Here is a 16,013-nt window from a genome sequence, read left to right on the forward strand (position 1 = left end):
GACAGGTTTAAAAAAGAAACGGCTTAGCCAAATGTATTTGCCCTTTACAAGATTGTCATCTTAAGAAAGACGAAATTTCAAACATGTTATACACCATGTTAGCTAATTAGCTTATTATTATTTCAATGGCAAAATCAGTAGCGGCCATTATTATCACTGTACAACAATGTGGTGACAGGTGTAGCAGCAGTAACTAAGGGGGCGGGGCATAGCAAAGAGTCAACTGACAGAAATGATGGCCAAAATTACGAATATAATACCCGAGGTTGTAATAAACTATAATTATCCTTCAAGTTAAATCTTCACCAGGCTGTTTCACACACAGGCAGCTCCTATTAGCAGTTTGTTCCAACGGCTTTGCAAATTTGAACACAAATTGCCAGAATTCAGCTGTGAGACTTTTTTTATGAGAGAAACAACTTTGTGGTCATTGAGAGGGATCAATAATTGTGACAGGCTGCATTGAATTTACTTATTTCCCCTGGCCTTGAAGAATCCTGGGAGCTACTAGAAATGTTTAGTATGAGTATGTAATCTGCTAAATGTAGCAAATCTTCAGTGATCACGCGGTTGAAGCATTTAGAGATTGAATATTTCTGTTCCTGTTAACCCCGGTTGTCATGTCTCCTGTGTGTAGGCGGCCTGTACATCGACAGTGCCTATTACCAGCCGCAGACCATAGCCACGCCTATCATCATCCACCTGGGCCCCCAGGATCTTTTCTGACCCCGCCGATGTACCGAGACCATACTCCACAACAGCCTCGACCTCCTGTTTAATCCCTCACCCTTATTAAACCCTGTCAGCGCCTCTCAATTACTGCAACACTGCTCCCCCAGGTTTCTCCTTCCGCACGAGACACAGCAGCAATATTGAAAGCAATATGGAGGAGAAAACACCTCGGGCAACAATCTGTCAAGTCCAAGTTGGGTTTTAGTGAAGAAGAGGCCGCAGCTCAGACTTTGTTTGACCCAGCTCGTTCAGAGAATGTCAATAAAACACAAAGCAATACTTCTTCTGCCTTCGGGAATGTCAACGTGTTCCAAGCGACTTGACATGAGTTGCTGGATTCAAAACAGATCACAACAATGTCAAGTATTCTATGTAAATACGATATTTACTATCTGTATATATGGCTGTATGTGAGTTTTGAACATATATATATATATATGAAAACATGTTAATATGTTTGAATATGTAAAACCCAACAACGGGTAAGGAAACATATTTATAATATATCTCTCAATGTAAATAGTGACTGAAGTAGCTTTGTATTTAAAACCCTCTCAGATATGCTATCTATAAATATTAAGAGTTAAATACATTTTACAAGCTGTCTAATAACTGCTAACACTGTATTGGTATGTTAATGGTATATAATCCCTATTTAAACAAGATTACATGTAGTAGACTAAGTAGTCATTTTCCATTTTGAACCACCAAGATAAATTTCACACACATTTGGACCTGGTTTTAATCATTTATTCTCCTCCTATTCAGCTCTTAAGTTGGAGTTTGACATCTGATCTGGACATTCTGCTGCTGTGACACATCTGTTGGGTTTTTGGTTTAAATCGATGGTTCCCAACCCAGGGGCAGGGGCCCTCACAAGAGGTCTCAGGACACATCTTAGGGGATCACAGGGTGAAAGCAGAATAAAAATATTTCTACACATAATTATGTTTATCTTTTACAGACTACTAAACCAGTGATGAGCATCACAAATAGACTTTTCTTCGTTTTAAAGGTTCTCAAGACTAAAATGTTGGGAACCACTGGTTTAAATGGTTTCGGATGATCCACAAAGAAAAGGTGCAGGGTTTTTAGAAAGTTGTTATTAACAAATATGATAACTTTCATCATATTTCTGGAATAAAGCATTTATCACTGTATATGTAATTTTATATTTCACTAATAGTAAATGTTATAGAAAATCAATTGAGAAATTGTGACAGTTATGAATGTCTGTCTTTGGCTAATCCAATTATTTACCAGACAAGTGGAGGGAGTTCATTATGTGGGTGCAAAGTCAAGTCTTGCTCATTTGGCCACTATTGTTTAACACACCCAGCGACATTAAAAGGGATGGACATCTCTGTATGGCACTAAAGATGTTTAGCTTTTGCTTAATTTGTTAGCATTCAAGAACTACAGTACCCATGGTGCTTTGAGAGTATGGTCATTATAAATGTGAGACTCAGTTGAATGCCAACAAGATAATCATTTTATCTTGGACAGAAAACCTCTGAATCATGTTTCAGCTATATAGAAACCCCCCATATATAAAAATACATGGAGCAACAGATGCTAGTGGAACAGAGCTTTTTATAGGTTTGTGTAATGATTTCATTGTTTTCAGAAAATTGTGGAACTTTTCCTCGAGAGAATTCAACGCCAAGTTACTGAAGAAAACTAGATACTGTTGGAATAAAGGGAGCGCCAGTCCCATTAGCACATCACCGTACAACACAAATTATTTGATTTGAAGCAATGTTAATGTTTTAAGAAGCGGTACCAGATTAAATGACATGTTAAGATGTTTTTGGTGCATTATTCCTCGCTGCAGCCTGACTGGAAAGCACAAGTGTCTAAAGCAATATTCAACTCAGGAACCTTCAAACCATATAAAACCACAGAAATGCAAAATTAATCTGATTATGTGACACAATCTGTCAACAAAGCTTCTCTGCTGTAGATGACCCAGTGCTTCGACAGAATGTGAATGTCACTGTGGATATTTTAAATATTTTAATGTAATGTGCTGTACTCTTTAAGTGTTGATGAATGTTGCTGAAGAAGATTACCAGGGCCAGAAATCACTAAGGTCAAAAGGCCTCACTGAGGTTTAAGTGTATAGTGTGCTTTTTTTGTTTTCTTTTATGATTTTAAGGTCTAAATGTTGTCCACGAGCTTCTAGATGTGGCTTAAAAAATGTACATGAGAGTAATAACAAGGACTCTTTAATTTCTTAAGTTGTAAAAACAGTCCTGGCCTCTGAAGTATGGAAGTTCATTCATGACAAAACGTACAGCACTGATTTGTGCCGTGATTTATCTCCATGTAGAGCGCACAAAGATAGATGCTTTGATGAGTTTTGTGCTGAGTTTAGATACTTATCAGCAGACAAATGAGATGAATTTAATGACATGAAAGTGCTAAAGAGGCATCAACAGGACACCAATGACGAATGTGATGGAGCATGATGGGAAGTAGCCTGACTGTTTGCATGTGAGTGATGATCAGTTTCCAAAACAGAATAGAGGCAGGCGTTATCAATAATACCTTCCATCGCTATGTAATTTTATATCACATTGATCATAAGTGTTCTGTATAATAAATTCAATTGAGAATTGTTTCTAGAAAAATTAACCAAATGGGAATGTTTTTATCAAATCCTGTAAATTAGATACCTAATGAACTCAAGTATTACCAGTGGTGGAAGAAGTACTCAGATTTTAGAATAGAAAGTATTAGTATCAAACTATACTTAAAATACCCAAAATAAAAGTATGTGTTCATCATTTAGTTATTGCAACTGGAGCTTATTTAAATTACTTCATATACTGCTGGGTAGCTTGACCTATAATAATACATAATTTTGTTAGCTGATTTTGCATTAATAATCTAAATCCACAATGTAACTTGTAACTAAATCTGTCAAATAAATGTAGTGGAGTAGAAGTATAAAGTAGCATAAAATGGAAATACTAAATGTACATAGTTACATTCCACCACTGGGCATTCTTCAGAAATCATGTTAATCCAAAATTGCCATTAAGTAGCTAGGCCGAATCACCACTATGTCAACCAGAGATATTAAATAACCGCCTCGGAAAAATATCCAACAATAGACAAATATTTTTATTATCACACGGTACTGTACGGTACAGGGGAGTTACCATAATTACCATAGTTTCCAATTTTTACGTACAGTTTAAGTTGTAATCTGCATTATGTGTCTTGGATTTTACTGAACGCTCTGACATATCTGATGCGGTGCTTAATAACATGGAAATGCATGAAAAGGCGAACTATATGGACGCCTCACATCAGGTCCATGTTCAGGGCAATGAAGCCCAGATTTTTGAATATATTGGATATTATTTTTCAACATTTACTAAATCTGCAATTAGACAACCGTTTTATTTGCCTGATAATATGAACATTTGTACCATCCATCATATCAATATCACATCTCCTCACCTTAACTGAGAGCAAAGGACACTACTGCTTCCTTAAATCCAAAGACGCAACTCATCTGGCAGTTTGATTACATTCACCCTGTCGTCACTCTTTCTCCAAACCTATTCTGTCTTTAAATCTGCTATTACACTTTTCAGCTTCTTAACTGCTGTTTTGGTCTCGCTCAGTAGTTTTTGTCTTTTCTGAACTTCCATACTAATAGTTCTGTACAGCTCCAGCAGTTTTCTGATTTGTATGGCTTTAAGTTTGGTTCTGGCAACACAACCAGGATTCTTGTCTTCATTGGGTGAAATCAGAAATAATTTTCTGATTTGCCGTGTAAAAATGTGCAAGAGTGTGCAAAATAGAATAGAAGAGGCATAAAAAACATTGAGAAATGTGTGTGTAATGTTTGTTTCTAACCTTGTCTTCATCAGAGCGAGTGTTCCTCCTGTCACACTCGGCTGCTGCAAAGCTAATTACATCTGAGCGAACAAAAAGAGTGAAAGTAACGCCTGATTACACACTGCGAGAATAAAATAACAGCCCAAACCACGACCACGAAAACCAGCTGTTTATATGAAAAGCTGTTGCACTTAATGAGAAACAAATGTGTAGGAAGACTAACTGCAGGAAGCTTATTTGGTCTCCAGTATCCCACTGATGTTCCCCGAATCTCACCTACATGACACGTACAGCGGTTTGAACATTACAACACAGGAGACTAAAAACACACTTGACACATTTTAATTTTCCACTGGATCAAAATCAGTACCACTTATTGTCCGGGTAACATCCAGTTTATTGTTCTTGCCAGTAGCATCACACAGCAGATCAAAATAAAACACTCCATCAGTCAAAGTGTTGATGTTTTTTCCCTGTTGGTTCATGACTGGAATGTTTATTTCTATTAAATAAACAGTGATTTGTTTGGCCTGAATATTCTTTTTCTTATTTTTTTTACATTTTTACATCACTTTGCACACATGCTGCTCATATTGTCACTGTTGGGTGAAAAACCTCATCTTTGGGAGAACTCTACAAACCTTGATTTCCTATTAATTTCATTAAAAACACCTGAATGCGGTTAATTTGAAAACTTTCTATCACAGTGTAAATGCTCAACAGCTGACACACCCTGGGTCAAAAGGAACAAGGGGTGGGTGAAAAATAGCCCACCTTGAAGCTGCAGTGTGGGACTTTTTAAATATAAATGAACGTTACATTCAAGCCCTCGCCACATGAGTTCACAGAATGCTGATGAAGCCTATCACGCCGAGTAAATCTCTCTGTAATCAAGAAGATTTTAACTGATCAATCAAATAAATACGGACGACCAACATGCTAAAGTGCTAAAGTGATGTGTGATCTGTACTGTAACTGTATACAAAGTTAGATAATATAGCAGCACTGTGGCACTGATAGCATCTCTATGGGAATGTCTCAGTGTGCTTACTGTGATGTGATGTTCTTGTTTGTTCGTTTTGTGTGAGCTCATCCAACCAAATTCCTATCAACTATGTTGAGATGGCAAAGTGTTGAATCTGAATTGAAAAGAATAAATGGGGGGGAGGGCAGACAGCCAATTTTGGAAGGAAAAAAACATGTATATGTATTTTTGTAAAAGCATTTCCTGCTTTGTAGTTAAACATCAAACTTAAATCATGTTTATTGTGTGTCCATGTAGATATCTTTCATGCAAGTTGTGTGTGCTAATGTATTAGCTGTTGCAGCTAACCGAGACGATAGGGTGAAGTGTAACGTTTTACTCCTTGTGTTTTCTGTCCATGTCGCAGACATAATAGTTGCACCATTTAATAGCGGACAGATGTTACTAGTTTGTCTCACATTGTGAACACACTGGCTTAAAAGAGCTCAGAGATACAGAGAAATATCAAAAAACTGTCTCCCCCATATATAGAGAAGATTTTTAAACGGAGCCACTGAGCATCAAAATGACTGTGTTACTGAGTGAGGGACACTTTTTTTGTTCCTTTCTGTAATTTACAGCAAGCCATGCTGACCCTAGAGGCTTTGCCATTTTCTTCTCAAAGTGAACCTTTTTCAGGAACTGAGGGAAACTGTCTTGTTCTTAGCTTTATGTCAGAGCAGTTTCAAATTATCAAGTGAACCTGTGAAGCATTGTGTGAGCCTAAAAGGTTTTATCTTTCAAGTTTTATCTGACACAAATCCGCACTTATTTGTGACGGTGCAGAAAGGGACATTTGGACAGTGCACACAGAGCGTTATTACTGCTGTTTACATCCACTGTCTGCAGTCAGCAGTCTTAAAACCTCCATCATACCTCAGCCCCTAAAAGTGTCCGGCTGCTGACCCACGAGAACCCTTTTTTTAAACAGTCTATGCAAGAACCCCACCCTGCAGCTTGGCAGCATCAGACTTCACCAGGCCTGCAGACATGAACTGACATGATCCTTCATGACAAACTTGGGTAGAAAGAAACAGAAACAACTCTGAAAGCAGAGATATAGGCCTAATTCTTTGTTCCAAGCTGTTTCCAAATGTCTTATTTCGAACATGTTCTTGATCCTTCATTGTTCTGAAGACCCTGCTCGAGCTGATCTCTCGTTTTTTGGAAAGAAGTGAGACAGCCTCTGTGTTCGATGATATCAGTGGTCCGGATGTTTTGTGGGTTTTTTTTTTTTTTTTTTGCGAGTGCCGACAGCGAGTATCAGATGGAGGTTCAGATCCTGCTGGTATTTTTAGCGGTGAGAGAGAAGCCAGAAGGTGTTGGATTACGCAACGTGGGCACATGCCGCCCTCACTGATGGCAGTTTGTCATCTTATATCAGCACTCAGGACCATAATGCACTGCAGCGTAGATGCACTTTTGTTTATACACCTTTTCAGGCCGATGCAAACACCTCTGACATCATCTCAGAGGATGGAAGACAATCACACTATGGAGACTAACATTTAGCATTTGTATTCGTAAGGAAATGATATTTTGGACTATTATTGGTAGGCCTATATCATTATTAGCAGAGGTAATAATAGTTTACCAATAATCTTATTTTATGGTGGTATACATGTTATCACAAAGTAGTGTATGCACAGTATATCTTTTTCTTAATATTAGATTATAAGTTTTTAGATATTTCATTGTATACATTTGCTTACTTGCCTTCATGTACCCCTTTTCTTTATAACATTAGTTTTGGTCATTAATATGTTCCAAGCTTTATCCACTTTTTCACTGTATCACTGATTTTTATTTAAATATTTTCATTTAAATATTTTATGTCATTTTATCTCATCTTAACCTTTTGATATTTCAAGTGATGACTGCATCATATACTTATTTCGCCTATTTTCTAAAATGTATTTTATGTATAGACCTACAGTATAGGCTATATCAAATTTTGTGTTCTGAGAAACAACAAGCTGCTGCAGAAGTCATAACTGTAAAATATGGCTTGTTAAAATATTTCTTAATTTTATTTAGAATTTTTATAGGCTTAGTGACTTTTTTACAATAGGAAAAGGACAATGTTCACTGTTTTATGTTGAACTTACATACTTACATAGTATGTTTGTGACCTGATATCTTATAATACTCTACTAGTAGTATAGAGTAGTACAGTAGTTACAAAGGAACTAATCAGGAACTAGTTGGTACCTTTATACTTTAGTGGAAGTTAAAAGACTTTGCAGACTCAGTGAAAAGCAGCTGTGAAAACACATGATAAAGACTTTTTAAATAAGTGGAGACTGGAGCAGTAATTGATGTTGTGCAGGTAGCAGCAGGTTGGTCATGTTGAAAATGTGGACACTATTGAGCATAACATATTGCAGGCTAAAACTTTAAAGGTTCTCAGGGCCTAAAAACAGATATCACAGAGGCTGTTCAGAGGTTTTAGACAGGATTGTTCTCTCTCTGCAGGATCCTCTCATGTTTCTTTCCATCTGAGCTTCAACAAATCCACAAACACAGGGTCTGACAAGCTGATGGGAGCTGTAATCTGTGTGAACACAGCGCACTCTGCTGGTGGAGGTTCCTCTGAGTTGAGGACACTCGCTGTGCACGCTCAGCATTTTTTCTGACAGGATCATGGTTTTCTTGAAAGCTGATATCAGCAGTGATGCTTTTGTTTAGACTGCTGATATCCAGGTTATCAAGTTAACAGTATTGTGTAACAGCACCAGTGACCTCGGACAAAGACAGCCTACCCTTACAGAGGCTAAATAGGTGTAGGATAGGCAAAAATATGCCTTAGGCTTCAGCATATTCCTTTTTCGGTTGTTAATGTTGTGAGTTTTGTGTGAATGGATTGGTGTAAGCATGTATAAGATTTTAGTAAACTGAATATTCACACAAATTGTCATTCTTTGTACGTTATAATGTAAACCGAAATAAACCATTCATTCATTTATAAAAGGCAAAAAAAGTGGTAAACTTGTACAATACCAGAGACTGCTGTACAATATGACAGTTCAACACTTTTTTGTTTCCCTACCTCCTCAGAGCCTTTCACCCCCCCTTGTCCCAGCTACTGAACACCTGCTCATTTCCTTTCCTACTTCCTCATTTGCATCAAAATCTATCTGTCCTCCTTCTCCTCCTCTACTACTTCTATACCTTCTTTTTCCCTTCTTTTTACTGGAGGTGTGATCAAGTAAAAGTTTAAGATAAAGGATGATAATACATAAGAAAGAAAACATTGCAAAAAAAAGAATACAGACGTGAGAGAAGAAGAACAATAAGTGAGTGAATTTAGAAACAGAGGGAAGCAAAGGAGGAAGAATTAAATAAACTATTGTAGAAAGGAAGACAGACGGAAGAAAGAATTAAAGGAGAAGTGGAGCTAAAGGTAGGAAGGCACCGTGAAGGAACAGAGCAAAGAAAAAAACAAAGGAGGAAGAAAGAAAGGAGGGAAGGAAAAGGGAAAGATGAACAAATCAAAAGAAAATCAAAGACCAAAAAGGAAGTTTGAAAGGAATGAATGGCATGATGACAGAAGTAGGAAGGAAGGAAACATAATTGATTCTTTGATTAGAATCTCTTCCTCATTTCAACAGATGTTAAATTAAACCATTAGATGGCAGCAAACCTCTCCGACAGTCTGTCTGATCGAAGAACAGCTGCAGCAGCAGGAACACTGGCCGCTTTGTCTCTTCTAACTCTGAGGATGAACACAACAAAAATTTGACTTCTCGCAGGCTGTTATCACACGCCGTGTTTTTTGATCAGAGGCTCAGTAAGTCAGTGAACTCTTCAGACTGCACACATTCCATAAAGGTACAGAGTGTTCAACCGCCAGCCTCAAACAGCTCTGCATGTTCATCACAAGGAAGCTCTGAGGTTTGTTCAACCAAAAAAAATAAATAAATAAACTCATTCAACATCTGTCATGGCAAAGACAAATATAAAAAGATAAACTGAGCAGTAACAACTATTTTCTGAGCAGCGGAGAGGACAGTGGGCAAATAAGATGTAGTTAATTACAACATATAGACATCAGGAGATTGAAGTGATTTAAACGCCTGCTGTTGAGATCAGCGAGGCTGGACTGATATGGGCTGGGAGGTTGTTCGACAGGTCAGGGGCAGCAACACAAAAGGCTCCATCGCCTCTGGTTTTGGTCCATTACATCCAGGAGGAGGACATGAAGAAGCTCCCCGAGGCAGCGCCAATCCCTTAAGTAAAGAACAGGAAGCCAGTGGAGGGAGCGCAACACATGGGTAATGTGGTCCCTCTTTTTCAATCCTGTCAGGAGGCGGGCAGCAGCATTTTGGACTAACTGCAGGCATTGAATGGATGAGTGGTCTGAGCCCATAAATAAAGAGTGACAATAGTCAAGATGGGAAGTTATAATGGCTTTAATATATAGTTATAGTAGTTATAGTTCTCAACTGGAAAAAGCAAGATCTAACAGTGGAGGAAATCTGTTTCTCAAATTTAAACGCACTGTCCAAAAAGACACCAAGACTCCTCACAGCTGAGCGATTATTTGAAGCTAAAGGGCCAAGAGTACCTACATCAAGCAGTTCAGGATGTCCAAACACTTTGACCTCTGTCTGGTCTCTTTAGGTTGAGGAAGTTTAGGCTAATCCATGTTTTGATGTCATTTTTTTTTGTTCAATTCAAGGACAAATAAATGTGTACATTGTCTGCAGAACAGTTGGGCCTTTTTCTTTTTTAAAGTGAGTGCATCTACCTCTGAAATGATCTGTATGTCTGTTCAAGAAAATTCCACGAACTGTTTCTGTATCTTATCCTCATAACAGCAGAAAAAATAAATTAATTATCGTCTTTTAAGCCAATTCAATTAATATCACAACACTACTGTCAGAGATTCTTAAGGCATGTCAAAACCTTGTCAGGTGCATTGCACAGGCCAAGCACATGCCAAGAGCTTTCATTTTTTAAAGTTAGAATTATAAGTGTTTCTCATCTTATAACTGTCCTCGCAGACCCCACTACAATTTCCATTGCAGAACTATAAATATCACACAAATGACCTATTTTGGATTCAAATGAGGTGACAAGACAGCACCCCTGGCACCTGCAGATCATGAGACAGACCGATAACACAGGTGCTGTCTCTCTCCTCCACACTGGGCTTTATCGTAGTGAAGCATCTGGAGGTTAATCATTCCAGCCGGTCCCAAATTCAACCAGACTGAGAAAACATTCATTATATTGTTTGTGTTGATTCAAAAATGAAGGATTTCCTAAACGAGCCAGAGATAACAGAAAGAAAAAAGGAGGGAAGCCGTCAAATGCAAAAGAGTGGAAATATTTGTAACACAAATAATCACTCTGGATGGCAACATGTTTCAGGCAGGATAATCAAATTCTAATCAAATGACTGACTGTGGAGAAAACACTATTTTAAAACTCCTGTTTACTGATCAATTTCCCGCTGTATCACAGACATTTGAGTTGTGTTCATTTGTTGCAGTACAGCATTTATCTGAGTGGTTAGAGCTGATTAATCACTTCTTCAACAGAAAACTATTCTATTACTGTTTTGAAAATCAATTTATCATTTCAGACATGTCCAAACATTTGCTGCTTCCAGCTTCTCAAATGTGAAGATTTGCTACTTTTCTTATATTTTTTGGACACCTCTGTACTTGCAGCCAAAGTCGCGGTTGCTTATTGCTAAATATCCATCTCTTTGGACATACTTTTGTAACCTGTTAATTAAACTAAACTGCCAATGCACTTCCACTTCCATCACTGAAAACACTGGGGATGTGGGCAGTATTCAGAGGTGTAGAGCCAGGCTAATACTACTGAATAAAAAGTATTTAAACACAGAAGTATCATTGTGATTGACATAAAGCAGATTTGAATAAGCTTTTGTTTGTGGGTGGAGATATGCAGCAACAGTACAGAACTGGAGGAGAAAAAGATGATTTTGAAATGAACTGCTGGTTATATGCTAGTATGTCTCGTTACTGGGGAATAAATGCAGTCAGTGGAAGAAAGTCTGTGGAGAGACAAAATTAACCACATTAAAAATATATTTCACACTTTTCAACCCAGAACTGAAGCCTCCGTTTCCTCTCTGGATGCAGTCTGAAATATTAATGCAATGTCTATTTAACTCTGCAGACTTCAGCTCCACTCCCACTGTTACTCAAGGATGAATTTCAAAAATGACAAAAAAGAGCATAGAAGTTAAATAAAGATAAAAAGATCAAGCGGTAACAGTTTTAAGTAAAATGAGTCATCTGTATTTTAGACATACTGAATAATAGTTGGGGATCAAGGTAAGGACAGGTTTGGTTATTAGCTAAATATCCAAGATATTTCAGAAATCTTAATAAAGATATTCATATTATTGAAAATATATAAATCAAATTAATAATTACAGAGCACCACCCTTGGAATTATTAATTTGATTTATATAGGCAATATTAAAACATTATTGCATAAATAGGGAGGGACAGTGAAAGGTGGGTCCATACACTGGCCATGACAACCAGCTGTTCCTACAATACTGTACACAAATAACCACAGGCAGCGACTCCTTCAAATGACAATAGGATTTATTCACCATAGCATAGATCAAAGATCAACAGCTTCAGCCAATAACTCACTATCATCTAATCTAAGTGAAAAATAAAATAAAACAATAGACAAAAGCATATAACGATCAGCAGACATGGTGAGGTGAAGTGTGTACAGATGTGTGTGTGTGTGAGAGAGACCATGGAAAAAGGGGGAAGAGCAAGGAAAATGGCAGACGTGGCCACATGAGTAGTCATGTGGCCAAAATGGCGAGCAGGCCCGGACCAAAATGGCGGATACACTCTTTCTGCCCTCACCCAGAATCCGGGGAGCACAGCTGGAGTGTGTGTGTGCGTGTGTGTGTGTGTGTAGAAAAGGGCACACAAAGCAGGGTTTATTAGACCGTGTTTGCCGTGGCTAGATACAATATGCTACACTCTATCACACAGAAACCAGCAGTACATTTTACATTCACTGGCGGATAGTGGCTTGGTTTAGAAACACTGGAAAAAATGCTCAATAACTGCAACTTTATCAGACAGGAACTAGTAGCAAACTTACATTGAGCAACCATTCTACTAGACTTAAGTCTTGATGCAGTGGCTTTATAGGCTTCACACAGTAATAGGAACAAAGCAAGTACCGGCCCAGTGGTGTGGCACCGATACAAACAGGAATCCTGCAGGGCACGAAAAGAACACACAGCAATAAACAGATAAAAACCTTCCACAGAGAGTTCACGACACTTGAGCTTGTACAAGGTACAATAACACAGTAATAAAACTAGTCATCTGCCCAGACAATTCACCCTGCTCTTGTCGCAGTTTCAACAGCGCAACTGATTCTCTGGCGAGATGAAACAGCCCGTTGACTTTAAGGGGTAGAGAGCAGGGCTCAGAGGTTATCCTTCTCTCAACAAGAACGGCGTGGTCTTCTTCTGCAGTTATGGAGATCCGTTCCATTGTGTATAATGGCTTCCTCCTGGATCACACGACTTTTAACTGTCCAGAGTGGCTCCTGTTAGTTAGTATTACTGTAAATAACAGTCTACCGCTGGAGGTGATCGATTCAACTGACTTGCTTGGCAATGGTTAACTTTACACGTGAAGGTGCAGAACACATTCATTTCTCACTCTGTGAAGCTGGACAGGCCCATTGAAGGAGGGACGTCTTCGTGAGCTGCATCTGTCAGAGGATCCAGCCCCTGATTTGGGACACAGCTACTGTGTACTGTCAAAAATACAACCTAGAAATGTCATGAAATGAAGGCTTGACATATCGGACTTCCCAAAGGCAAATGTTATCTCAGATCCTCAAAACTGAACATCTAGCCAATTAACAAATTGTGTGGTGAAATAATACAGCCGCTGACTGGCAGTAATGCACAAGGCATATTCTAGACAGGGATTTGATTAGATTAGATTCAGAGACAGGTTTAGAGATAAGTAGAAGATAACTGTTTATGCGTGCAAACCTGAGTAGCACCTGAGGGCTGCATTTAAGGATTCATTTCATTGTCTATTAATCTGCTGATGATTCCCGGCAATCGGCTAGGCTAGATACAAGGTTTATCATCTGGACACACAGCCTTCCTCATCCACCTGACCCAGGCACACTTAGCGGAGCTCTGCACAGTGAGTGCTATGTAAATAAAATTAATTCATTTGAGTGCATTCTTCTAGATTTCTAGAAAATGTTATAAAAACTGTTTCTCGGAGCCCACAGTGATGTCTTCACTGTTCTTGTTTGTCTGATCAGCAGTGAAAAAGCTAAACAATTTTAATTTACTGTCACATTATGACAAAGAAAAGCAGTGATTCTCACATTCAAGAAGCTGGATCCATTTCATTTTTGTCATTTCTGCTTGACAAATGATTCTAGTCTGATTGTGGCATAAGTAACAAACCTGAAGAAAATTAGAGAAAAAGGGAGCTAATTTGATCAAATCACTGATTAGTTTGCCTAGCCAGCCTTCCAAGTTTTAAAGAGACTAAACGATATCTGGGAAAGCTAGTTAACTACCAAACTGACCTTTAAATGTCACGGCAATGACGGCATGGCAATGAATTTTTAAGGAAAGTTTTGCTAAAAAAGTCTGCTTGTTAGCTAACAGCGGTACCAAGAAAGTAGTTCTGGGGTGGTGATGGCGCAGTGGATAAGGCGCATGCCTTTGGTGTGAGAGACCCAGGTTCAATCTCCCACTGTGACCCATCCACCATCTTGTCCCTGAGCAAGACACTTAACCCCTAGATCCTCCAGAGGCGTGCAACCTCTGACATGAATAACAATTGTAAGTAGCTTTGGATAAAAGCGTCAGCTAAATGAATAAATGTAACCACTGATGTTTCAATTCATGCATGTTTATATAAGCTAGTGGGACTTTTAGCCTGATGAAAAAGTTCAACTAAAAGTCTTAACAGTTCAAACCAGTTCGGTCCATTTGGATTTAAAAGGTATTTATTAACGACGTTGAGAGTAACACATTACAAAAGTAACGAAATAACAGTAATGTATTGCTTTTTGCTGTAACGCAATAATATAACGCATTGCTAAATAAAAATTGGTAATATTATACCCGTTACAATCTCATTGCAGTTTAACCGAAATGAAGTGGTGTTCTTTTTTTTTAATTCACCAACACCGCAAGCCATTTTGGCACCAGAAAAACAAATCCATGAGTAAAAGAGTAACGTTACCCCCCGCCCCCCTACCCGATCCGCGGATATAACTCTGCACATCACTAGAACCCACCTATGCCGACTCTGTTTTGAACAGCTTTTTCTACCAACGGCTCCATTTGAAGACATACAGTGCCGATGGAGCCGGTGTTCCATATATGGTCATTTGCTCTGCACAGCAAGGGAACAACGATGCTCAGTCTGTCTGTACTGCTCAGCAACAGCAACAGCCTTGTAACATGCTTCAGGTCTTGGCCAATCAGGTCTTGGCTTGTTTCAGACAGAGGCTGAAATGAAGGCCTACATGATGATGTATAGTAGTAGTATTTATATATTAGTATTTATATATATAGTCTTTACTGGTTCCCAGTCAAATTCCGCTTCACCTACAAAATCCTCCTCCTCACCTATAAATCTCTCCATGCCACTGCCCCCGGTTACCTTCTGGACTTTCTCCACCCCTACATCCCTTCACGGAACCTGCGGTCCACTGAAAAGTGCTTGCTCTCTTCAGCCTCACAGCTGAACTCGATCCCCACAGAGATCCTTGGGTCCCGTGAAAGGCACTTATATATAATATACTATAAGTTAGTGTTATTAGCTGTTAAGAGGAAAAAGATACTTTATTGTCACATACACATTGCAAAATTCATTATCTGCATTTAATCCATCCCTCAAGGGAGCAGTGGGCAGCTGCTGTGTAGCACCCAGGGACCAACTCCAGATCTTTACCAGTGTCTGGTCAATAGTACTGACTGGAGAACCTAACATGTTTTTGGTGGTGGGGGAAACTGGAGTACTCAAAGGTAACCCACGCAGACAACGGTGGACAGAGTAAAAAGGCTTTGATTGTCAGTTTCTTCTTTTGGGATGTGAAATTACAGAACAGCAATCCTGAATAACAAAGAGCTGTATTGTTTTGTATCACCCCCCCACCCCCCCACCCCATGCTGAAGAAAGGAGGCACTGCATGGCTGAATAGCACAGCAAACCACCCTCGGGTGGGGGGGTGGGGCGGGACGATAAGGAGGAATTCCTGCAGAGTCTCCTGGCAAGACAGAAGAGGCGAAGGTGCTGGTATGACGATTATAGCAACAGGAAGCAAAGCTGACTGCCTGCCTCCCACGAACACACATCTCCGCCCTTCACACACACACACACACACACAC

General features: G+C 39.0%; 1 protein-coding gene across 2 annotated transcripts in view; it reads left to right on the plus strand.

Annotated features, from left to right (window-relative positions):
• Positions 1-5,122, plus strand: part of LOC119891888 (spermatid perinuclear RNA-binding protein-like) — an 81,007-nt gene extending 75,885 nt beyond the window's left edge. For both annotated transcript variants that reach the window (XM_038703856.1, XM_038703858.1), the window contains one exon: positions 638-5,122. In XM_038703856.1, the coding sequence (XP_038559784.1) occupies positions 638-726 (89 nt within the window). In that variant the 3' untranslated portion in view covers positions 727-5,122. The remainder of the gene's footprint in view (positions 1-637) is intronic.
• The last annotated feature ends 10,891 nt before the right edge of the window (positions 5,123-16,013 follow it).

The sequence above is a fragment of the Micropterus salmoides genome, unplaced genomic scaffold, assembly GCF_014851395.1.
Source record: "Micropterus salmoides isolate LMB-PRFRI ecotype aquatic unplaced genomic scaffold, ASM1485139v1 Ms_hic_scaffold_7, whole genome shotgun sequence".
Classification (NCBI taxonomy): domain Eukaryota; kingdom Metazoa; phylum Chordata; class Actinopteri; order Centrarchiformes; family Centrarchidae; genus Micropterus; species Micropterus salmoides.